Source organism: Salvelinus namaycush, chromosome 14, assembly GCF_016432855.1.
Source record: "Salvelinus namaycush isolate Seneca chromosome 14, SaNama_1.0, whole genome shotgun sequence".
NCBI classification, from domain to species: Eukaryota; Metazoa; Chordata; class Actinopteri; order Salmoniformes; family Salmonidae; genus Salvelinus; species Salvelinus namaycush.
The window spans coordinates 31,329,477-31,353,268 of record NC_052320.1 but is presented as its reverse complement, the minus strand read 5'-3'; the positions used below and the strand labels follow the sequence as shown (position 1 = coordinate 31,353,268).

The window sequence follows — 23,792 nt, the reverse complement described above, 5'->3', positions numbered from 1 at the left end:
AATACATTGTTAGTGGTTATTGCATTGTTGGGTTTTGAGTTTGCAAGAAAGTAATTTCACTGTAATTGTGCATGTGACATTAAAAACTTGAAACTAAGGCGGTACAGGCCAGTACGGGGTCCAAGCAAAATAAATAGTGGTGGTAAGCCGTACCGATAAAATGTGAGCCTATCACAATTAATACAACATACCCAAAAAACTATAAGCTTTTACACCATTATTTAACATTACTGCATGTCAGCCGCATGACAAATTAGCTAATTGACTAGAAACCGGGTGGTATACGCTCCAAATTGTGATATGAGGAGAACACTAACATTTTGTCAAGACGGAGATGAGTGGCTGAGACGCACGCTAGAGGACAAGGCAGAGATGAGTGGCTGAGACCGAGGAGCGCGTGGACAACAGTGGATGAATCAATTCAGGCTACAAGTGTAGGCCTAATGAAAATACACGTAGGTGTTTTGTAAGGGATGTTTCTCCATTCATCAAATTGCTGGTGCACAGTTGGGGTTTGGATGCTGAAATGATTTTGTGAATGACCCGCCTTCACTAAACCCCTAAAATAAAGCAGCTTAATTTAATTTTAAACCACAAATCTATTTTGCATGAAGAAACATCACAAACTTTGTGAATATCTGGGTTTTCCCTCTTTATAATGCATAAAAGACTGCATTTAATCAGTGGACACCACTCGTTTTTATTACAACACAACTGTCATAATTGTTTTCTTCACTAAAGTAGAGGTTTATTATTATTATTATTGCTAAAGGTACTGCATAGGTGTAAACATACATTTTTTTAGCCTAAGAAAGTAGCAAAAATAGTTAGTCTTTTTGAATGTATTTTATTGAAGGGAAACAATAAGTCTTGAACTTTTTTGGCAACATAGTGATGTATTCTTATATACTGCACAATGAGGAATTCAACAACAAAACACTAGTCTTCTATTTTTTTAACCATTGCCCCCACCCACAAGGTGTATAAACAACAATAAATAAGAATAAAATAAGATAATGGATACAAAACAAAAACGTGAAGAACATAAACTGTTTACAATATGTGGTGATATATATTAGCCCTATAAATTCATATGAGGAAACCATTTGTTGACTTTAGTTCTTAAATGGAGCAGCCTGTCTGTGTTCAGGATATCACGCATTTGAATAGCAAAAGGTTTGCCAGGTTTGTTCTTAATAGTTTTGAGGAGGTCTAGTACAGTTGCATTTTTGGTTGTGGCTTTACCAGCACTCCTCCTGAGCACAGCCACCAGTCTTTTGTCCTTTCTTGGTGTGAGGATCTGTAGTGCCAGGAATTCCATCAACTCCCCATCACATATAGCTTCATCTGAGTGGTTGAGAGAGTGAGAGAGAAAGAGAAAAGGAGAGAAACCAAGACCATATTAATTGACTGCATTACAATAAATAATTCCACCTTTTGTGACGCACAATTAAGGCTTTTCATTTTCAGTTTTGGTAGATAAGAAAGCATTATACAATTATCATTAATAAATGTTTTTCCCTATGCCTACAAAAAAGACTAAACAGAATGGACAAAATATTCTCACCTTCATGTGTTCTTGAACCATTCGTACATGCTGAGCAGTAAACATCATTCATGTTATTGCCAGGTATAGTGGTGCGACTTGGGGCACACACAGAAAACTTCTGACATGTTTTCCTACTGGAGGACTCTGCAGAGAAGAAGCCCACTGGGCAAGGTTCACATTTCACATCAGTGTGTGCGGTTCCTGGAAAATAAGAATATTGATCATACAAAGTGTATTTAATCTGTAAACAGATTGCAGTGGTTTGCAGAGCCAACTGGAAACATAGCAGTGGAAAAGGCGTATTCATTATGAAGGGTAGCCAAACATATTATCACTTAACCTACCATCGGAGATGACCCCTTCCCCGGGTGGACACCTTCTGTGCCTTGAACATGACCCATGTCTCATGTAAAACCCGTCCTTGCACTCGCACTGTCGGTTGTGCAGTTGGGTGCACGGCACGCTTTCAATCTCATCAGCCGTGCAAAAACGATTGCAGTATTGACACCGCTCGATGTAGTTCCAGATCTCTGTGTAGTGGGACCTTGGACAAGGTCCGCAGTCGCTCTTGCGGTCCTTTGTGCAATGCTTCAGTAAGTAAGTTCCAGGAGCGCATAGGTCGCACGTAAGGGAATCCCCTGTCGCGTCATCTTTCCAGATATAAGTCGGTGTGTGAGCGCCTGACTCTGGCACGCTGCCACCACAGAGCGCAAATACCAGGAGAGGCAGAAAACAATTTGTCAGCTATTGGAAGAAAGAGTAATGTTATCATTTAGAATCAATCATAACTTTTGTGAGTCTACGTCTCTCAATATGACTGTCCAAATCCATCAAATTACTATGAGGCGTTCAGCTTCAAGAGTTAAATAGCCTAATATCCATTTATTTCCCGTAGGCACTGAAGAGCCCGCTATATTTGAGCAGAAAAATAATACTCACCGGATGCATTTTTCTCTCTTGTCAGCTAGCAACTGATGTTAACATGTTCAACGTCTTTTGAATTTATAGGCCTACATTATCTGATGACTAATACTCGGGGAAGCCCTTCTCCAATGACAAGAGCAAAATTACCGCTTCCGCGGTAATTCAGTTTTGTCTTTGGTATTACATAAACTAGACGTAACATAAACATAAATCCGGGACACTCAAATTAATATATGTTACGTTTGGTATCGTTAAATAAGACAAGTTACTTAAGGCAAAAACGAAAGGAGGGTGATTGGTCGGGTGTATACAGCGAAAGTCTAGCAACCCAAAAGTTGTGTTCGAATCTCATCAGTGACAACCGTTACAACCATTTACTACTTTTTAGCAACTTTTCAACTCCATAGCATGTTAGCTAATCCTTCCCTTAACCGTTTATGCGAACCCTACCCCCAGCTAGCTAACTTCAGCCACAATAAATTGGAAATCGGGCCATATGTTTCGCGAATATACATTGTACGTTTTGCAAATTCGTAACATAATGGATGATGGACATCCACAAATTAATATATACCATACGAAATGCAACATATGTTCAACACCATAGGTTGTTTGCATACCAATCATTTCTCCCATCCTGATGTGCTCACGTGTGAACAAGTAGTGTAAACTTCAGGAGAAATTAGAGTATTATGTCTAACAGTTAATTTAACAGTTCACTACTGTCATATTTCAGTTGATGACAAAGCAGCTCTTAGCACCCATCAAAGCCTTTCTGATAAGAAAACAACTGGGTGTGTGGTAAATAACTTAATATTTTGATCAATATCTTACATGATATAATAAAAGAAGAAACAATCACATCAACATTTGTTTAATAAAAAAAGTTATAAAATATGTTGGGAAAATATTCCCATAATCTGCATACATTTATTACAACACCACAAAACCCTCACTTGTTACCATAATTTCCATACAATAAAACACTAGCAGCATCAGAGTAGGGGGATTCTTCTTAGAGGCTCCACGTCCAACAGCTTTCATTTCATTTGGCTGCTGGGAAAGAAAGACGAGATCTTCCTTTGTGCTTTCCCAGGCGTTGAAACTGAGAAACCCAAAAGTGCATTGAAAAATGGTTGACACTGTAAAATTCTGTTAATGTGTTCATATCTTTTACATGCTTATGTCTTTTTCAACTCTAACTTTGTTAAATTACATTTAATCACATTATTAAATTAAAATGGTCATTATTGCAAAACAGCTGTTTTCAACACTACCAAAGTGTTAATTAACAACGCCTGTTAAACAAAAAATAATGGGTTCAATAATTACTTCTATAGACTTTATGCTCACTGTAGTTACAATAGTGCTGACAATACAAGGACTTCTACTGAATTGCTACAAGTTATTCTCTCTTGAAGGCACTTGCGAATTGTCCATTCACCTTGCATTAGTTGGCCTGAAATCCCAGAGGAAGCACTTGAGCCTGTGGAGTCACCTATCAAGGCGTCCAGTATCTCTTTGTACTGTTTCTTATGGTGAGGCCGGATGAACAGGGCAAATGCTAGGGACACAAAGGATGACAAAAATAATATACATCTATTCCGTAGCATTTCATGGTTCATCGATGGATGTTCAACTGTTACGATTTGATTTCATTGAATTTCAGATTTAAGTGAGAATGCAAAGAAGTGTGCTTGCCAAGACACTCAACTCTAATAGTCAAGAACTTACTGCTAAGGAGGTTAAAGTCTTCGTTTTTCTCAGTTAACAAACTCACTACTGTGCCCACCAGGCTATCATAGTTGTCGGTCTTCTTATAGCTCTGAATAGCTGAGAACAGTTGGTTGGACTTCTCAAGTCCAATGGATTTTTTCACATCCGCTATGAAACTGGCGTAGATTTGACTCTTCTGAGCAGATTGGACTGGTGCTTGGTCTTTGCATTTAGGATCAACTGGTGAGCACAGAACAAGACAAACACGTTCAACTCTTTCAGGATTTGGCTAAACCAGTAAAAGAAAAAGCATGTAAACTTTTATACAGTATGTGCGTGAATGTGGCCTCTCATATCTCTATCATGCTCGATCTTTGTGTCATGCTCATACATAGCCATGAAAGATGTGGTGGTATTTCATGGTGTAAACTTGGTTGGCGAAAGATTGGAACAATAACACCACATCTGTCATGGCGAACGGTTGAACAACATTGTGGGGAGATTTGCCTGTAAGGTATCTATGCTGAAGCGCATAAAAATTCCTTTGTAACTGCATGTTTGTAACTGAATGTAGAGGGGAATCCTTGGTTCAAAAACAAAGATTCAAGATTCAATTAAAGACTCCGCCCCCCCCCAAAAAATAGGCCTGTTCAGGAAGGCACAACTTTATGGAACATTCAGATATAAATATATTATGTAGAACAGATGTCGTGCAGATGAAATGTAGGGAATTGTGTCAGATTTATTTGTAACATTTCTATCTGAAACGTTATGAACATTCCATCTCACGGAATACACTCCAGGTATCCAGCAGTACCTGTAAGCACTTGATTCTTTGGCAAATGCTCCTCTGTAGTCAATCCGTGGATTCCAAGGTGATGGCCGCCTTTATTAAGCAGCAGACTGGCGTTGAGCTGACTGCAGGAGGAGCTTGAATCAGAAGCGACAGCAACACTCGTCAGCTTTCCCGGCTTGGCTTTAAAACAAAAGCAAATCCAGGTTACTGGGTTGTTCAGGGGGTGAAATACAAAAACACTAAGTTGCATTTTTGAAGCCTTGCTGCAACAATGGTCATTATTGTCGGACAATTAGGCTCAGGGCTAGCTCCAGGCATATGCGACATAAGCGGTCACTTAGGGCCCCTGGGAGAGATTTAGCATAGTAGAAAAAACAAGGTGCAATTTCTACATTTGGCTGTGTGTCTCTTGTTACGTCAGTCACTGACAGTCACTCAATTAGCTATGTCAGCTAACAATTCTTAGATTGGTAACGTCTAGCCAGATATATAAATCATAGCCGAACACCGACGGGCATGCAGGGCATATGCCCAGGGGCCCTGACCTCCAGGGGTCCCCCATTGATTTTGTTAGTCACTCATTTAGATAGGGCTATCATTAACATGTCATAAGTCTTGGTAAAATGTGTAGAATTGCATGACATTTTTTTATATAATTGCTAAACTTCTCCCCCACACCATGGCAAAATGTCTAAAATTGCAGAAAGCTTGCTTTAAAACTGGAACATTTTCTCCACTCCCCATGGCAAAATGTGTAGAATTGCAGGAAATTCACTTTAAAATGTTTTTCTTGCCATCGTGAAGAGGGGGCCAGTAAAATGTTTTGTCCATGAGGTGTGGAGCCTCCCAACCAAATCTCACTTAGGGCCCCCAAAAGGCTTGGGCTGGCCCTGATTGGGCTAGTCAGAATGTAATGATTCAGGAGTCATGAACTGGTATGATTAAGCCAAGACACTGGGTGTGTGTCATCTTGCTGCACAAAGGTATCCTTGCTTAAATGTGAAATGACTCATGCATCACATGTACAATCACACTCTATCCAGTCTCTTGACATGTCTGGAAAATACAGTGTTACTAAATGCATCCTAGTGGTCAGTGTCAGAAACTAAGAATTGACTGCATACCCCCGTTCTGCATCAGTGTTTCTTTCTCCTCCTTGGAGAGCGAGTGATCGGGTTTGTAGCCACAGCCCTGGCCAGTCAGTTCCACGCACTTCTCATCAAATCTCTTCTTGTGGTGGGGTCGTATGAACTGGTAGAATCCTGAAATACAGTAAGGTTTGAGGTCAAACCCCAGTGCATACCTGTATGAACAAACCTATGATATGAGCCATGCCTATCTTGAAAACTGTTACATTTCCTAAAAACAGGAATACAATACTACAGTTTGCCAGTTCATAGTTTACACAATTTCCTTGGAATCTTGTATCAGAGAGAAGATATGCGCTACACTAAAATGTGTGTAACGTTTGTGTACATGTGACTTAATTCATGACTCACCACAAAAGAGAACTTGTGTAACTAACTTCCTTTTTCCTGCATAACTTACATATATCATCAACTGCATTACTCATGTGCTGGCTATGACTGTCCATGACCACTTTTAACATCCCGCTTCTAACGGATTCTCTTGTAACAATGATTTCAAAGTCCTGTTGCAGTCAAAATGCTGATTAATGTAATTCTCTTGAAGTTATTTGAAAACTGACAGTAATGACCAAAAACAGTAGACATTACAGAACCAGGAAAATCATTTGACTGTCACACAGGAGTGGCTCATGTTTGGACTTCAGTTCTCATTCTCAGCCCGAACCCGATGGTCTTATACCAGGCCGACCTCAAATTCCAAGAATTGTTTCAGGCCAGGCGGGTTGCGGCCTTGCCACGCTGTGTTTGAGAAGGAAAAAGAAGTATATGTGTCTTAGCAGCTTTTACTACTGCAGTCTCTCAGCAGCCACATTATTCCAATGGCATCTGTTATAACGCGACACATCCAAACAAAATACTGTCTATGACTGCCCTGCTAATGTGCCATGCTGGACCTGGTAAACTATCTAAAGTAGACCCATAATTTATCAAAATGTTTTCCTAATCAGGCATAGGCTTAATGCAGTTATTTCGGAATAAACTATGCATTCAAAACAGGGATTTTGAGCGATTATTCAAATGGATGTATGGCAGAAAATATTTAAAGGCTCTTAAGAATTTTAATAAGAATTTTATTAAAAAAATTAAATGCTTGTTGTATTTAAAGATTAAATACACAGTAGGGGCAAACAGCGTCAAGGCCGTAATATTTTTGTTTTGTTGTTGTTGACAGAGTGGAAGTGAAATTGCAGTACATGTTGGGCTCCCGAGTGGCGCAGCGGTCTAAGGCACTGCATCTCAGTGCAAGAGGCATCACTACAGTCCCTGGTTCGAATCCAGGCTGTATCACATCCGGCCGTGATCCCATAGGGCGGCGCACAATTGGCCCAGTGTCTTCCAGGTTTGGCCGGAGTAGGCCGTCATTTTAAATAAGAATTTGTTCTTAACTGACTTAAATAAAAGGTTGAATTAAAATAAAAAATGTATATTCCAAATTGCGCGTGCAATGATGTCCAAGTGAAAAAGACGGTGTCTGTCGTCTGCAGTAACTTCTACGTTGTTATAATATTGCAAACGGACGTGGCAGTTTCACCATTAAGAATTTCAGCTTTAAACGCATAAATTACTTGAATGCTGTGTAATGAAATGAATGAATGTTTGATTGAGATACTGTATATTTAAGTAGGCTAACATACTTAACTTCTTTGGTATAGGGGGCAGCATTTTCACTTTTGGGTGAATTTCGTGCCCATAGTGAACTGCCTCATACTCTGTCCCACATGCTAATATATGCATATTATTATTACTATTGGATAGAAAACACTCTGAAGTTTCTAAAACTGTTTGAATGATGTCTGTGTGTATAACAGAACTCATATGGCAGGCAAAAACCTGAGAAAAAATCCAAACAGGAAGTGAAAAATCTGAGAGTGGTCGTTGTTAAAGTCATCGCCTATTCAATTCCCTGTAATATATGGATCTGTTTGCACTTCATACGCCTTCCACTAGATGTCAACAGTCAGTAGAACGTGGAATGAAGCTTATGCTGTGTTGTGGGACCGGATGGGAGGGGAATGAGTCAGTGGTCTGGCAGATTGCCAGTTCTTGGTCGCGCGCTTTCCTCATTATATCGTCTTGTGTTCCATTACTTATAGAGACTGAAAATAATTCTCCGGTTGGAACCTTATTGGATATAAATGATAACAACATCCTGAAGATTGATTCTCTACTTACTTTGACCAGTTTATTCGACCTGGAATATAACTTTTTGAAGTTTTCGTCCGACGTTTACCTGCATCTGCGCGAGCGTTTGGACACGTGCACTACACATGCTAGCAAAATTAGCTAATTGGACTTTTGTAATGGACATTATCGAACAAAACAACAATTTATTGTGGAACTAGGATTCCTGGCACTGCATTCTGATGAAGATAATCAAAGGTAAGGGAATATTTATGATGTAATTCCGTATTTCTGTTGACTCCAACATGGCGGAGAAATGTTGTTACTATCTGAGCGCCGTCTCAGATTATTGCATGGTGTGCTTTTTACGTAATTTAAAAAAAAAAAATCTGACACAGCGGTTGCATTAGAAACAAGTGTATCTTTAATTAAATGTAAAACATGTATCTTTCATCAAAGTTTATGATGAGTATTTCTGTTATTTGACGTGGCTCTCTGTAATTACTCCGGATATTTTGGAGGCATTTCTGAACATGGCGCCAATGTAAACCGAGATTTGTGGATATAAATATGCACATTATCGAACAAAACATAAATGTATTGTGTAACATGATGTCATATGAGTGTCATCTGATGAAGATGTTCAAAGGTTAGTGATTCATTTTATCTCTATTTCTGGTTTTTGATACTACTATCTTTTGCTGGGAAAATGGCTGTGTTTTTCTGTGGCTATGTACTGAGCTAACATAAATGTTTGGTGTGCTTTCCCCGTAAATCCTTTTTGAAATCAGACATGTTGGCTGGATTCACAACATGTGTAGCTTTAATTGTGTGTCTTTCATGTGTGATTTCATGAAAGATTGATTTTTATAGTAATATATTTGAATTTGGCGCGCTATATTTTTTCTGGATTTTGGCCAAGTGGGACGCTACCGTCCCACCTATCCTAGAGAGTTAAGAGAGTTAAGACAGAAAACAGGACGCACTAACAGCTCGATAGATTATATAAGGCTACTATAGCCTATATGCGAGTCAAGAGAAAAATAACACACTTCAATTGCATTTGCTGACTTTATCCCAATATTTGCCATCCAGTTTATCATAACAAAAGGTGAGTTTTCAGTTCTCTTCTCTTTTCTAAGACAAGGGCTGTTTCCTCATCTCCTCACTCCACTCCCTCCCAACTCCGCCGCATTGTTCTTAACACCAGTTTAAATCAATGTACTGTTTTCTAGGAAACAGTTTTTTTTTGGGGGGGGTTGGACTCATTACATTTCTGTGATGTCGGACCGAGCCTGGGCTCAGGCTTCAGCTCTCCGGGCATGGGTAAAACCGGCCTCAAATATTCAGACCCGATGAGAACTCTAGGTTGGACAAGCCTAAATGACAGCCATTGTTGTCATTCGGGGTCAATGTATGCAAGAGGGGTGCGACTTCAAGCGATGTGACTTCTGATTGCTAGTTATTTTTTCCCTATGCTTCAGTCATGCCCTTCGCCACTCCTGGACAGGCTGTGCACGCACACGGACGTCCGGCACATGCAGCAAATGTTTTCCTTTAACATTAGAATGTAACATTGAGTAGGATCCATTTTCTCTAGCTGAGTCAGAGTGACCTGATGACTCAGATGAGCCCAGCAGCGAACACACAAGGCCGAGATCCATTACTATACAAGCTGAACCCACAAGCACACATACACACACCTCGGAGCAGGTTGTGGGTGTTGGTGTCCCCGGTGAAGAGGTCGGCTGCCTCGGCCAGCAGTTCGTCAAGGTCATCCATCCGTTTGTACGTCTGCAGGGCCGCCATTATTCGCTGGAAATTTACCTGACTCAGCGACCTTTTCATTTCCGCCAGGAACGACTTGGCTTTTCCCGCTTTGCCCTCCTCTGACACATCAGGAGACAGGGGGATTTTCTATGGGACGTGGGAGATATATGGTGTGTTAGTGTGTCTAGCCATGAGAGATGCAAGGGTATTTCACTGTGTTCATTTGGTTGGTGAATGGAATGATACCTATTATTCTAAGTTATTTGAACAACGCTGTGGGGAGATGTGCCTGTAAGGCATTTACGCTGAAGCACATATAAAACTGTCACAAGAAATTATGAGTTAGCGTGTGATAACTGTATGCCCCCCAAAACTATAGAAGCCCTTATACAGTGCCTTTGGAAAGTATTCAGACACCTCGACTTTTCCACTTTGTTATGTTATTGCTTTATTCTCAAATAAAATTGCCTTTATGGTATAGTGGCCAGACGGAGCCACTCCTCAGTAAAAAGGCACATGACAGCCCGCTTGGAATTTGCCAAAAGGCACCGAAAGACTCTCAGACCATGAGAAACAAGATTCTCTGGCTGATGAAACCAAGACTGAACTCTTTGACCTTAATGCCAAGCGTCACATCTTAAGGAAACCTGGCACCATCCCTACAGTGAACAATGGTGGTGGCAGCATCATGCTGTGGGGATGTTTTTCAACGGCAGGGACTGGGAGGCTAGTCAGGATTGAAGCAAAGATGAACGGAGCAAAGTACAGAGAGAACCTTGATGAAACCCTGCTCCAGAGCACTCAGGACCTCACACTGGGGCAAAGGTCCACCTTCCAACAGGACAGGGAACCTAAGCACACAGCTAAGACGATGCAGGAGTGGCTTCGGGACAAGTCTCTGAATATCCTTGAGTGTCCAAGCCAGAGCCCGGACTTGAACCTGATTGAATATCTCTGGAGAGACCTGAAAATAGTTGTGCAGCAACAATCCCCATCCAACCTGACAGAGCTTAAGAGGATCTGCAGAGAAGAATGGGAGAAACTCCACAAATACAAGTGTGCCAAGCTTGTAGTGTCATGCCCAATGTGACTCGAGGCTGTAATTGCTGCTTCAACAAAGTACTGAGTAAAGGGTCTGAATACTTATGTAAATGTGATCGTTTTTTTGTTGTTGTATAAATTAGCAGAAATGCCAACCTGTTTTTGCATTATGGGGCAATGCGTGTAGATTGTTTATTATTATAATAAATAAAAATGTTTTAGAATAATCCTGTAACCTAACAAAATGTGGAAAAAGTCAAGGGGTCTGAATACTTTCCGAAGGCACTGTACCTCTGTCTCTCCCTCCACTCGTACAGTTCCACTCCATAACATATACATGACATTTGAGTGAGAGCTGTTTAAGGGGGCCTAAACGAGGTGGAAGGAAGATTGCTTGGAATTGTACGAGGTCATCACCGGGGAGTGTACTGTGGAAAACATTCAAAACAAGGGGACAAAAGAGAGCGCTAAATCTACTCCATACTTTGCAGTCCCTCCAGGATTTAGAAATTCTGAGGTGTCACACACTTTTAACCAATCACCTTACTTTACTGCATAAGAAAACTGAACAAAAATAAAACATAACATGCCACAATTTCAAAGATTTGACTGAGTTACAGATAAGGAAATCCGCCCATTGAAATAAATGAAATCTATGGATTTCACATGACTGGGAATACAAATATGCATCTGTTAGTCACAGACACCTTAAAACAAAAAAAAGTATGGGCGTGGATCAGAAAATCTGGTGTGACCACCACGTGCCTCATTCAGCGTGACTCATCTCCTTGGCATAGAGTTGATCAGGCTGTTGATTGTGGTCTGTGGAATGTTGTCCCACTCCTCTTCAATGGCTGTGCGAAGTTGCTGGATATTTGTGGAGACTGGAACATGCTGTCGTACAAGTCAATCCAGAGCATTGCAACCATGCTCAATGGGTGACATGTCTGGTGAGTATGCAGGCCATGGAAGAACTAGCAGCTTCCAGGAATAGTGTACAGATCCTTGCGGCATGGGGCTGTGCATTATCATGCTGAAACATGATGTGATGGCGGCGGATGAATGGCACGACAATGTGCCTCAGGTCTCGATCTCGTTACGGTATCGCTGTGCATTCAAATAGCCATCGATAAAATACAATTGTGTTTGTTGTCCGTAGCTTATGCCTGCCCATACCATAACCCCCCGTGGTGCACTCTGTTCACGTTGACATCAGCAAACTGCTCGCCCACACGAAGCCATACACGTGGTGCGGTTTTAAGGCCGCTTGGACTTACGGTCAAATTCTCTAAAACGATGTTGCAGGCGTTTTATGGTAGAGAAATTAACATAAAACATTCTCTGGCAACAGCTCTGGTGAACATTCCTGCAGTCAGCATGTCAATTGCATGCTCCCTCAGACATCTGTAGCATTGTGTTGTGTGAGAACTGCACATTTTAGAGTGGCCTTTTATTGTCCCCAGCACAAGGTGCACATGTGTAATGATCATGCTGTTTAATCAGCTTCTTGATATGCCACACCTGTCAGGTGGATGTATTATCTTGTCAAACAAAGTAGCTCACAAAAACAGGGATCTTATATTTCAGCTCATGAAGCATGGGATCAACACTTTACATGTTGCGTTTATATTTTTTTCAGTGTAGTTCAATCAAGCCTGTGTTGACAAACTTACCCCTCCGTCAGCGCATGTGTGACAAATTTGTTTTATGTCAATAGTTGTGTCATTGGTGTTAAATAATTAATTACTAAGATATACAGGGGCCTTGAGCATTCCCTCCAATAGCAAACTATTACAGTAGGAGGGGTCTATATTAAAGAATAATCCTTTTAGTATGTAAAATATGAGGATTCCATTGCTCATGTAGTGTGTCTAAATACAAAGTGTCATTGGTGTTACTTAATTTAAATGAAGGCTAATTACATTGTGAACAAAATTATTAATCATATCACTTTAGTAAATGTTCTTTTAAAGGGTTAATAATCATTAATTTTATGCATCTGTGGCCTCCATTTAAGAAAATCTTCAATGACCTAAAATGTGTCATTGGTGTTACTACTCCTATTGGTGGCACAATGTTATCACAATGGTACAAATAATTTAGAATAGTAAGATCTAACCAAATTACATTTAAAAATCCAGAAAAATAAGTAAATTATTTCCCAAATGCTTTGCCCAAATCAATGCCACCGCAATTCAAAGAACCACCATACTATAACACAGGATTGATTCACCATAGTGTGAAATAAACCTACAACTTAACGTAAAACTTAAATTAAACGCTTAGACTTTTAATAGTTGGGCATCGGCACACATTTCAGCAAATAACTGTACGTTTCAAATAACTGCTGGGTCTAAATTAATTGTTTACAAGATTACCATGGACACCGCTCTGGTCATAATTTATTTATTTTATTATGTCATTGTTGCTAGCCATTGCGCCACCAAAAAGAAAACATCAAATTCAAGCTAGCAGTGATCAAACTCCGGGTGTGGCGTAAGATGATCAGGGTGAACGCAAAGGAGATCTACGACACTGAGTGACAGTGGGGCCTCTGACTTCGCTGCTAGTGCAGGCTGGCTTGACAAATTCCTTAAGTGTATTGAGTTCTCAGTCAGACGGCGCACTACTGTTGGAAAGAGACGCCTGGCTCAAATAGAAGCCTGACGCTAATAAGCACCGATTGTGTTCAGTGACTGAAGCAAATAAACGCCCAGGCTATTAATTTAAGTTTTACGGTAGTATATTTGATAAAACTATCTGGACAAAATTAAACTATACATTTTTCATAGTCCATACTGTGACCTGAATTTCTCTTGAAAACCTACTATTTAGCCAATTTTATCAATTTGAATGTGTCTCAATGAGTTTTCTTCACAGATTCAAAACTTATATTGCGTCACAAGTTAATTTCTACAACATGACAGTGCCATTTCATTGTACCTAGGTAATATTAATACAAACCATGAGGATGTTCACGGTTGGCCAAACAGACAAGACTCAACAATAGGTATGCACAGCACGATTTTCCATGAGTCAGTATCACACACAGAAACCTCCGTGCCAGAATAAATAATGGAACTCCCGTTCAATGTATTTTGTTCCACAAACCCCAGCCAACGCATCCTTGTGCCAATGATGACAGGGATCAACAACACGGGTGACACATAAACAATGGAGTGAGAGGCTCTTGTGACTGTGGTATGAAGACAGTGTGTTGGAGCTGGGGGTAGGTCTTAGCATTAGCCTTATAGGGTATTTCTAAAATAATTGTTTGTGCCATCATTCCTCTGTGACCAAGCCGCTACGAGTTGGGGGAAGCGTGAGGATGAGTTACACATAGGCCTCAAACTTAGTGCGCTATAGAGCTTTTAACAGCAGTTGTGTTTAGACATGCAGCATTTCACATACCCGTTTTTGGACCACTTTGATTTTTCGTTTTCCACCACGCAATTCGTCATCCACGCGCTTGTCGTACTGAAGAGACAGCGTGGATATGCGATTAGCCTAAACAGAATGGAACCATTATCAGACAATGTTGTTAGCATCATCAGCAGTTATATTCAGTACTACATTTATACTAAAAAAAAACACTTGCTTAAAATTTTAAAAAAAAACTACTTTAGGACATTTGATATTTCAGGAACATATTGAGTGAAAGAGCAGACGGGATATGTTTCCCCCCCTCAACTCAAAGATATCATATGGTTACGTTATAATCTCCATACTACACCACTTTGAATACATGCCCAATACTTTGGCTCATTCTAAGTCGCATGCTAAGATATTTGAAGGAACAAAGTCTATAGTGCATGACTGACTAACTTCAAAAGTAGTGTTACCACATCCAATAACTAGCCTAAGCTTGCAGGTATCTATTATTTATTTCCTAACTTACTAAACATTTGTATTGAGACAACCTCCACATGGCTTTTGGGAACTGGAACCGGAGAGCGTTTTGTTCAGAACATAAACACACATCCTTTGTTCGGTTGCTCAGCGTTAAGTGGGAAATGGCATTTAGAAAAAAAGAGTAAACAATTGGCCATTATAAAAGGTGCTCAACCACTGGTGGTGAATCTGTCATCCGAAGAGTAATATAAGCCCTGTAGTTAAATGTGTGACCTTTTGATTGTGCTGACACAAAATGACTGTATGGCTTTACAAAATCTTAGTGAGCGGATTACTGGAAACTGTATGTAGTGCTTAGCAAGCGCCACATACTTGCTAGCGATAAGGGAAACAATAGCATTATGTTTCATTTTCATTGATTACAAGTATGAAATGATATTTGATTAAATCAGTTTGATTTAATAATGTTAATTTTAACTAATAAATCAATGAAAAACAGTATAAGTATTTTGTAGAGGGGAGTAACAGAAATAGATAGAGCTTATATTACCATTGAAATATTATCTAATAAAGTTCACAATTCCTGACATTTAATCCGAGTAAAAGTTACCTGTCTTAGGTCAGTTAGGATCACCACTTTATTTTAAGAATGTGAAATGTCAGAATAATAGTAGAGAGAATTATTTATTTCAGGTGTGATTTCTTTCATCACATTCCCAGTAGGTCAGAAATGTACATACACTCAATTAGTATTTGGTAGCATTGCCTTTAAATTGTTTAACTTGGGTCAAACATTTCCGGTAGCCTTCCACCACCTTCCCACAATAAGTTGGGTGAATTTTGGCCCATTCCTCCTGACAGAGCTGGTGTTACTGAGTCAGGTTGTAGGGCAAGTACGCTTGGGGTCATTGTCCATTTGGAAGACCCATTTGCGAACAAGCTTTAACTTCTTGACTGATGTCTTGAGATGTTCCTTCAATATACCAACATAGCATCATGAGGTAGGAAAATTATCTATTTGTGAAGTGCACCAGTCCCTCCTGCAGCAAAGCATCACCACAACATGATGCTTCCACCCCCATGCTTCACGGTTGGGATGCTGTTCTTCGGCTTCCAAGCCTCCCCCTTTTCCCTCCTAACATAACAATGGTCATTATGGCCAAACAGTTCTATTTTTGTTTCATCAGACCAGAGGATATTTCTCCAAAAAGTATGATCTTTGTCCCCATGTGCAGTTGCAAAACGTAGTCTGGCTGTTTTATGGCAGTTTTGGAGGAGTGGCTTCTACCTTGCTGAGCGGCCTTTCAGGTTATGTCGATATAGGACTCGTTTTACTGTGGATATAGATACTTTTGTACCCGTTTCCTCCAGCATCTTCACAAGGTCCTTTGCTGTTGTTCTTGGAATGATTTGCACTTTTCGCACCAGAGAACATTCATCTCTAGGAGACAGAATGCATCTCCTTCCTGTGCGGTACGACGGCCTCGTGGTCCCATGGTGTTTATACTTGCCTACTATTGTTTGTACAGATGAACGTGGTACCTTCAGGCGTTTGGAAATTGCTCCCAAGGATGAACCAGACTTTTTTCTGAGGTCTTGGGAAAATCAAAAGAAATTAGCCATGATGTCAAGCAAAGAGGCACGGAGTTTGAAGGTAGGCCTTGAAATACATCCACAGGTACACCTCCAATTGACTCAAATTATGTCAATTAGCCTATCAGAAGCTTCTAAAGCTATGACATCATTTTATGGAATTTTCCAAGCTGTTTGAAGGCACAGTCAACTTAGTGTATAAACACTTCTGACCCACTGGAATTGTGATACAGTGAATTATAAGTGAAATAATCTGTCTGTAAACAATTGTTTCGAAAAATGACTTGTGTCATGCACAAAGTAGAGGTACCAACCGACTTGCCAAAACTATAGTTGAACAAAAAAAATTGTGGAGTGGTTGAAAAACAAGTCTGTCTGTAATAATCTGTCTGTAAACAATAATCTGTCTGTAAACAATTGTTAGAAAAATTACTTGTGTCATGCACAAAGTAGAGGTCCTAACCGACTTGCCAAAACTATAGTTGGTTAACAAAAAAATTGTGGAGTGGTTGAAAAACAAGTTAATGACTCCAACCTAAGTGTATGTAAACTTCTGACTTCAACTGTATGCTAGCTCATATTTAGTCAACTAAAACACGTTTTTTGCTCAATGCTGTGGGTTCCTAGCGTTTACCAATCAGTCTCCTTATTTCATCACTTAAGGACGGATTCCCTAAGTGAGTCCAGGACTCAGCTTGATCTGGTAAAACGATATTGGCAGTTGCATCAAAGCAGTGAAACATGCATTTCTCCTTCTGCATCAGTTTAACTAGACATGTTCAGTAAAACATTCGTTGATATTATTTTGAAGGACCACCATCCTCCAACTCATCTGTTCAGACAGAGGTTTCTGTAGTAAAGCCAAGTGTACCCTCTCCTCTCCCCCTAGGGCCTCGTCTTCATCTCCATAGCGGCTGTCGCTATGCTCCAGGGCGTCCAGCAGGCCGGCCGGCCTCCTTCGGCTCGCCTCCATCTCAGTTTCGTACTCGATGCACAGCCTAGCCATGCCGTTCCCCTCACTGCCGCCATGCTCATCTGAGAACAGAAACAGGAGACAGGTGATGAGACAAGTGATAAGAGGTGATGAGACAAGTCACTTCCAGACCCATAAACATGACCAGACCTGTGGCAAATGGTTCAGGTCTCTCCTGAAAAACAGATTTTGTATCATCGCAACAAGACTAACCTGGTTAAAAAAATACTTTCATATATTACAGCTGCGATTGATTTAGTTTGCCCAACCAGTACAATGGAACCAATAGAATAGTCACAACAGTGCAAACGTCAAATTAAAATCACATTTTATTTTTCACATACGCCGAATACAACAGGTCAAATCAAAATCAAATAAAATTTTATTTGTCACATACACATGGTTAGCAGATGTTAATGCGAGAGTAGCGAAATGCTTGTTCTTCTCGTTCCGACCATGCAGTAAAATCTAACAAGTAATCTAACAACTTCACAACAACTACCTTACACACACACAAGTGTAAAGGAATGAATAAGAATATGTACATAAAAATATATATGGATGGGCAATGGCCGAACGGCATAGGCAAGATGCAGTAGATGGTATAGAGTACAGTATATACATATGAGATGAGTAGTGTATGGTATGTAAACATGATATAAAGTGACTAGTGATACATTTATTACATCCAATTTTTAATTATTAAAGTGGCTAGAGATTAAGTCAGTATGTTGGCAGCAGCCACTCAATGTTAGTGATGGCTATTTAACAGTCTGATGGCCTTGAGATAGAAGCTGTTTTTCAGTCTCTCGGTCCCAGCTTTGATGCACCTGTACTGACCTCGCCTTCTGGATGATAGCGGGGTGAACAGGCAGTGGCTCGGGTGGTTGTTGTCCTTGATGATTTTTTTGGCCTTCCTGTGACATCGGGTGGTGTAGGTGTCCTGGAGAGCAGGTAGTTTGCCCCCGGTGATGTGTTGTGCAGACCTCACTACCCTCTGGTGAGCCTTACGGTTGTGGGCGGAGCAGTTGCCGTACCAGGCGGCGATACAGCCCGACAGGATGCTCTCAATTGTGCATCTGTAAAAGTTTGAGAGTGTTTTTGGTGACAAGCCAAATTTCTTCAGCCTCCTGAGGTTGGTTCTTCACCACACTGTCTGTGTGGGTGGACCATTTCAGTTTGTCCGTGATGTGTACGCCGAGGAACTTAAAACTTCCCACCTTCTCCACTGCTGTCCCACCGATGTGGATAGGGGGCTGCTCCCTCTGCTGTTTCCTGAAGTCCACGATCATCTCCTTTGTTTTGTTGACGTTGAGTGTGAGGTTATTTTCCTGACACCACACTCCGAGGGCCCTCACCTCCTCCCTGTAGGCCGTCTCGTCGTGGGGTGGTAAGCAAATTGGAGTGGGTCTAGGGTGTCAGGTAGGGTGGAGGTGATATGATCCTTGACTAGTCTCTCAAAGCACTTCATGATGACGGAGGTGAGTGCTACGGGGCGAAAGTCATTTAGCTCAGTTACCTTAGCTTTCTAAGTTGGCTGCGGTGAAGGAGAGTCGGCAGGTTTCTGGTAGCGGGCCGTGTCGTTGGCACTGTATTGTCCTCAAAGCGAGCAAAGAAGTTGTTTAGTTTGTCTGGGAGCAGGACATCGTCGTCCACGACGGGGCTGGTTTTCTGTGTGTAGTCCGTGATTGACTGTAGACCCTGCCACATACCTTTCGTGTCTGAGCCGTTGAATTGTGACTCTGCTTTCTCTCTATACTGACGCTTAGCTTGTTTGATTGCCTTGTGGAGGGAATAGCTACACGGTGTGTATTTGGTCATGTTTCTGGTCGACTTGCCCTGATTAAAAGCAGTGGTTCGCGCTTTCAGTTTTGCACAAATGCTGCCATCAATCCACGGTTTCTGGTTGGGGAAGGTTTTAATAGTTGCTGCGGGTACAACATCACCGATGCACTTGGTAATAAACTCGCTCACCGAATCAGCGTATTCATCAATGTTATTGTCCGACGCTATGCGGAACATATCCCAGTCCACGTGCTGATAAAATTTTGAGTCTAGTTCAGATTAGCCTTGTTAAAATCCCCAGCTACAATGAATGCAGCCTCAGGATATGGGGTTTCCAGTTTACATAGAGTCCAATGAAGTTCATTCAGGGCCATCGATGTGTCTGCTTGGGGGGGATATATACGGCTTTGATTATAATCGAAGAGAATTCTCTTGGTAGATAATGCGGTCGACATTTGATTGTAAGGAATTCTAGGTCAGGTGAGCAAAAGGACTTGAGTTCCTGTATGTTGTTATGATCACACCACGTCTCGTTAATCATAAAGCAATCATAAAGCCCTTCTTCTTACCAGAGAGATGTTTGTTTCTGTTGGTGCGATGCTTGAAGAAACCAGCTGGCTGTACCCACTCCAATAGCGTGTCTTGAGTGAGCCACGTTTCCGTGAAACAAAGAACGTTACAATCTCTGATGTCTCTCTGGAAGGCAACCCTTGCTCGGATTTCGTCTACCTTGTTGTCAAGAGACTAGACGTTGGCGAGTAGTAAACTCGGGAGCGGTGCGCGATGTGCCCGTCTACGGAGCCTGACCAGAAGACCGCTTCTTCTGCGGCGCCGTTGTTTTGGGTCGCCGGCTGGGATCCGATCCATTGTCCTGGGTGGTGGACCAAACAGAGGATCCGCTTCGGGAAAGTCATATTCCTAGTCGTAATGTTGGTAAGTTGATGTTGCTCTTATATCCAATAGTTCCTCCCGGCTGTATGTAATAAAACTTAAGATTTCCTGGGGTAACAATGTAAGAAATAAGAAGAAGAAACAAAATACTGCATAGTTTCCTGAGAACGCGAAGCGAGGCGGCCATCTCTGTCAGCGCCGGATGTTATATGTAGACCTTAGCGTGAAATGCTTACTTACAAGCTATTAACCAACAATGCAGTTCAAGAAATAGAGTTAAGAAAATATTTACTAAATAAACGAAAGAAAAAAATCTAAATAACACAAAATAATAACGAGGCTATATAAAGGGGGTACCAGTACCGAGTCAACGTGCAGGGGTACAGGTTAGTTGTGGTAATTTGTACATGTAAGTAGGGATAAAGTGACTACATGGACAAATTACCATGACTAACCTGTACCCCCGCCGGAGGAAGCGATAAGTCAAGTGCATCTCAAATAGTATTTAATAGGTATTTAACGCAGATCTGCACATGAGAGAACTGATGAGAAGCAAAAGCCTAAGGAGACATATTGTTATGCAACTAAAACGTTCACTCAAACCATGCTTGGTGCCACTGCATGTGCGGTGTAGATACTCACTCAGCCGTCGTCTCTTCAGACTGGGCACGTGGGAGTCCAGTACTTTGGCCTTCTGGGCGAAACCTCCCTTGGTGGAGCCCTCGGAGGAGTGGCAGGGTCCGGCGCTGACACACTGGGCATCTGCCGAGTGTACCGCCCCACCACAGCTCCCCTTTGTAGGCTTCTTCTCTGGAGGAGGCCTCTGGGACATTGGAACAGTCAAAGAGTTCAGAGGTCAAGATTAAGGTCAGAATTCAACAAAAATTGTGTCCCACGTCTGCAGTGAAACAACAAAACCAAATGGAGGAATATAACAGTTTCATCCCCAGTTCTGCAACTCTGAATCACCCATTGACACTACCCACAGTGTAATCGAGGGAGGTAGACTCCCTGTTCTGAGGAAAGGCTACATGTAGGCTTCAGTTCTGATGAAAAATCTTGGTTACAGTTCTGAGGAGAGCTGTAGGCTACAGTTCTGAGGAAAGATGTACAGTTCCGGCCAAATGTATTGGCAACCTTGCACATTTTTTAGATAATTCATATATATATATATATATATATATATATATATATATATATATATATATAAACATTGTTAAGTGGATTCTCAACATTGCAAAAACATTTTTGTTTTTGAAACTTTAAGTTTACAATTTTAATTTAGAAAAGAAGATTCAAGTAACATGGGGGAGGTTTGATAATACTGTGGGGTTGCTGTGTTTGAGTTCACTATTCAACCCAGTGTCCAAAAACGGGGCATCCCTTGAAGAAGGTGGTGGGTCTTCCAGCAGGACAACGACCGCAAACACATCAAAAAGCACACAGGAATGGCTTCAAGAATAGACACTGGACTGTTCTGGAGTGGCCAGCGTTTAGCCCAGATCTGAATCCCATGGAAAACCTATGGTGAGATCTGAAAACAGCAGTTTGTCAAATGCACCCCTCAAAAATTGCAGAATTGGAGCAGTTTGCAGCTGAAGAGTGGGCAAAACCACCAGTAGAAAGGTGCAGCAAGCTGATGGCTACGAAAAGCATATGTCAGCAGTTATCTTGGCAAAAGACCGTGCAAACCAAGTATAAGCTCTTCTGTGCTAATCATTTTGTCCATGCCATTTGTTTTCTTTTCAGAACTTTTATTGTAAACTTCAGTTACCAAAAACTAAAATGGTTCAAATTGTGTGTGGAGACCAAAAGTTATTTTTCAATTTCAACAAATTTTAGAAGAAATAAGGAATTATTTAAGAAAAGTGCAGGGTGCCAATACATTCGGCCAGAACTGTAGGCCAGGGGTTCCCAAACATGTTTGTGTCTGGGACCCCTTTTGAGATGGCAAATTCATCAGGAACCCCCTCATAATATCAGAACACAACTCCTCCTTTACAGTGCAAACATTTTTTTGCATACAAGTATCTGCAGTTTAATGTTGCCCATGCTACGTCAATGGGTTGCGCAGTGCATTCTGGACGATTCTGGGACAAGGAGCGCTCTCCTCCAAAGAGTCTATTGGGCACTAGCTCAAAAACGTAACATTAGCACGAATTTCGTCAACAAGAAGTACAACATTACAAATCTTTTCCGAGATGTGAGATAATTAACTTGTCATCTGTAATATGTTATAGCTTTGGAATCATGACATTACGTACTTACAAGGGAAATAGGCACGTTTCTCGAAATATACACGGACTTAAAGGGATTGTGTGATGATTAGCTTAGCAACCACATGACGCAGTATGACAGCGTGAACGCAATTGGTCGACAGTCTGCTGGGTGGGACGTTATACAGTGCATTCGGAAAGTATTCAGACCCCTTGACTTATTCCACATTTTGTTACAGCCTTATCCTAAAATTAATTAAATAGTTTATTTCTGGGGAAGGGTACCAACACATTTCTGCAGCATTGAAAGTCCAAGAACACAGTGGCCTCCATCATTCTTAAATGGAAGAGGTTTGGAACCACCAAGACTCTTCCTAGAGCTGGCCACCCCGCCAAATGGGGCAATCGGGGGAGAAGGGCCTTGGTCAGGGAGGAGACCAAGAACCCAATGACCCCTCTGACAGACCTCCTCTGTGGAGAACAGGAGAACCTTCCAGAAGGACAACCATCTCCGCAGCACTCCATCAATCATGCCGAGGCTCGAGGCTATAATCTTTGCCAAAGGTACTTCAACAAAGCACTGAGTAAAGGGTCTGAATACTTATGTAAATGTGATATCAGGTTTTTATTGTTAATAAATGTGCAAAATTCCACAAAAGAAAAAACTGTCATTATGGGATATTGTGTGCAGATTGATGAGGGGAAAAAATAATTTAATCCATTTTAGAATAAGGCTGTAGTGACAAAATGTGGAGAAAGTCAAGGGGTCTAAATACTTTCCAAATGCACTGTACGTTCCTCCATTCATTGGATCCATATCTCCTTTCTATAATATATCTGGCAACGGCACCATGCAATGCACCCTGGACTAAAAAGGCAGACAAATAGGAACAATGTGCTAGACCCTCCGGTAAATTACACATTTCTTGAGGAAGGAATATCGCAAAAAGAGAGAAGACATCCTCCCGAGTTACAACGTCGGCCAGTACTGAAATCTAACATGTATGATTGAGGTTTCCGCGATCTAAAAGTCGTATTCCTATTCATTTCCAGTGTAATGAGAGCGACTATCACAGTGCTGCTGCTTGAACGCCAATAACTCAGATACACATGAAAACATGAAATGTTTCCAATCCTTTCCCCCCCCCCCCCACCTGGATCATCGCAGCTAGGAAGCTGCTATCCGAGTGGCCACTCCTGGCTAACGTCTCTGTCCCGAAGCAAGAATCAATTAGCCTGGAGCTAGCCTTGCTAGGCCCATCAGCCACTCCTTGGGCTTCAATACCTATTTTGCCGACTGGCCTGGACCCCCACCGACCCATCACGACTGGACTACCGACGTGATTCGCCCGAGGGTGTCTCTCAACTGGCTCCTCCGTTGCAACGTCCCCTGACGTCCCGCCTATCCGTAAGCCTG

The 23,792-nt window shown here is 41.3% G+C and overlaps 2 protein-coding genes across 2 annotated transcripts in view; both read right to left on the bottom strand.

The window, feature by feature from the left end:
* Positions 1-947: 947 nt before the first annotated feature.
* Positions 948-2,577, bottom strand: LOC120058949 (tumor necrosis factor receptor superfamily member 6B-like). The gene is made up of 4 exons (XM_039007699.1): positions 2,489-2,577; positions 1,894-2,293; positions 1,568-1,750; positions 948-1,347 (listed from the first exon to the last, which is right to left on the bottom strand). Exons 1-4 carry the CDS (start codon positions 2,495-2,497, stop codon positions 1,082-1,084), a joined length of 858 nt encoding a protein of 285 aa, XP_038863627.1. The 5' UTR covers positions 2,498-2,577; the 3' UTR covers positions 948-1,081.
* Positions 2,578-3,331: 754 nt separating this feature from the next.
* rtel1 (regulator of telomere elongation helicase 1) overlaps positions 3,332-23,792 on the bottom strand; it is a 55,575-nt gene continuing 35,114 nt past the window's right edge. Inside the window, exons 25-33 of the mRNA XM_039007698.1 lie at positions 20,802-20,982; positions 17,382-17,545; positions 14,477-14,572; positions 9,958-10,171; positions 6,110-6,247; positions 5,007-5,165; positions 4,208-4,429; positions 3,918-4,037; positions 3,332-3,578 (exon numbers count right to left, since the gene is read on the bottom strand). Of these exons, the coding sequence (XP_038863626.1) occupies positions 3,514-3,578; positions 3,918-4,037; positions 4,208-4,429; positions 5,007-5,165; positions 6,110-6,247; positions 9,958-10,171; positions 14,477-14,572; positions 17,382-17,545; positions 20,802-20,982 (1,359 nt within the window). The 3' untranslated portion in view covers positions 3,332-3,513. The remainder of the gene's footprint in view (positions 3,579-3,917; positions 4,038-4,207; positions 4,430-5,006; positions 5,166-6,109; positions 6,248-9,957; positions 10,172-14,476; positions 14,573-17,381; positions 17,546-20,801; positions 20,983-23,792) is intronic.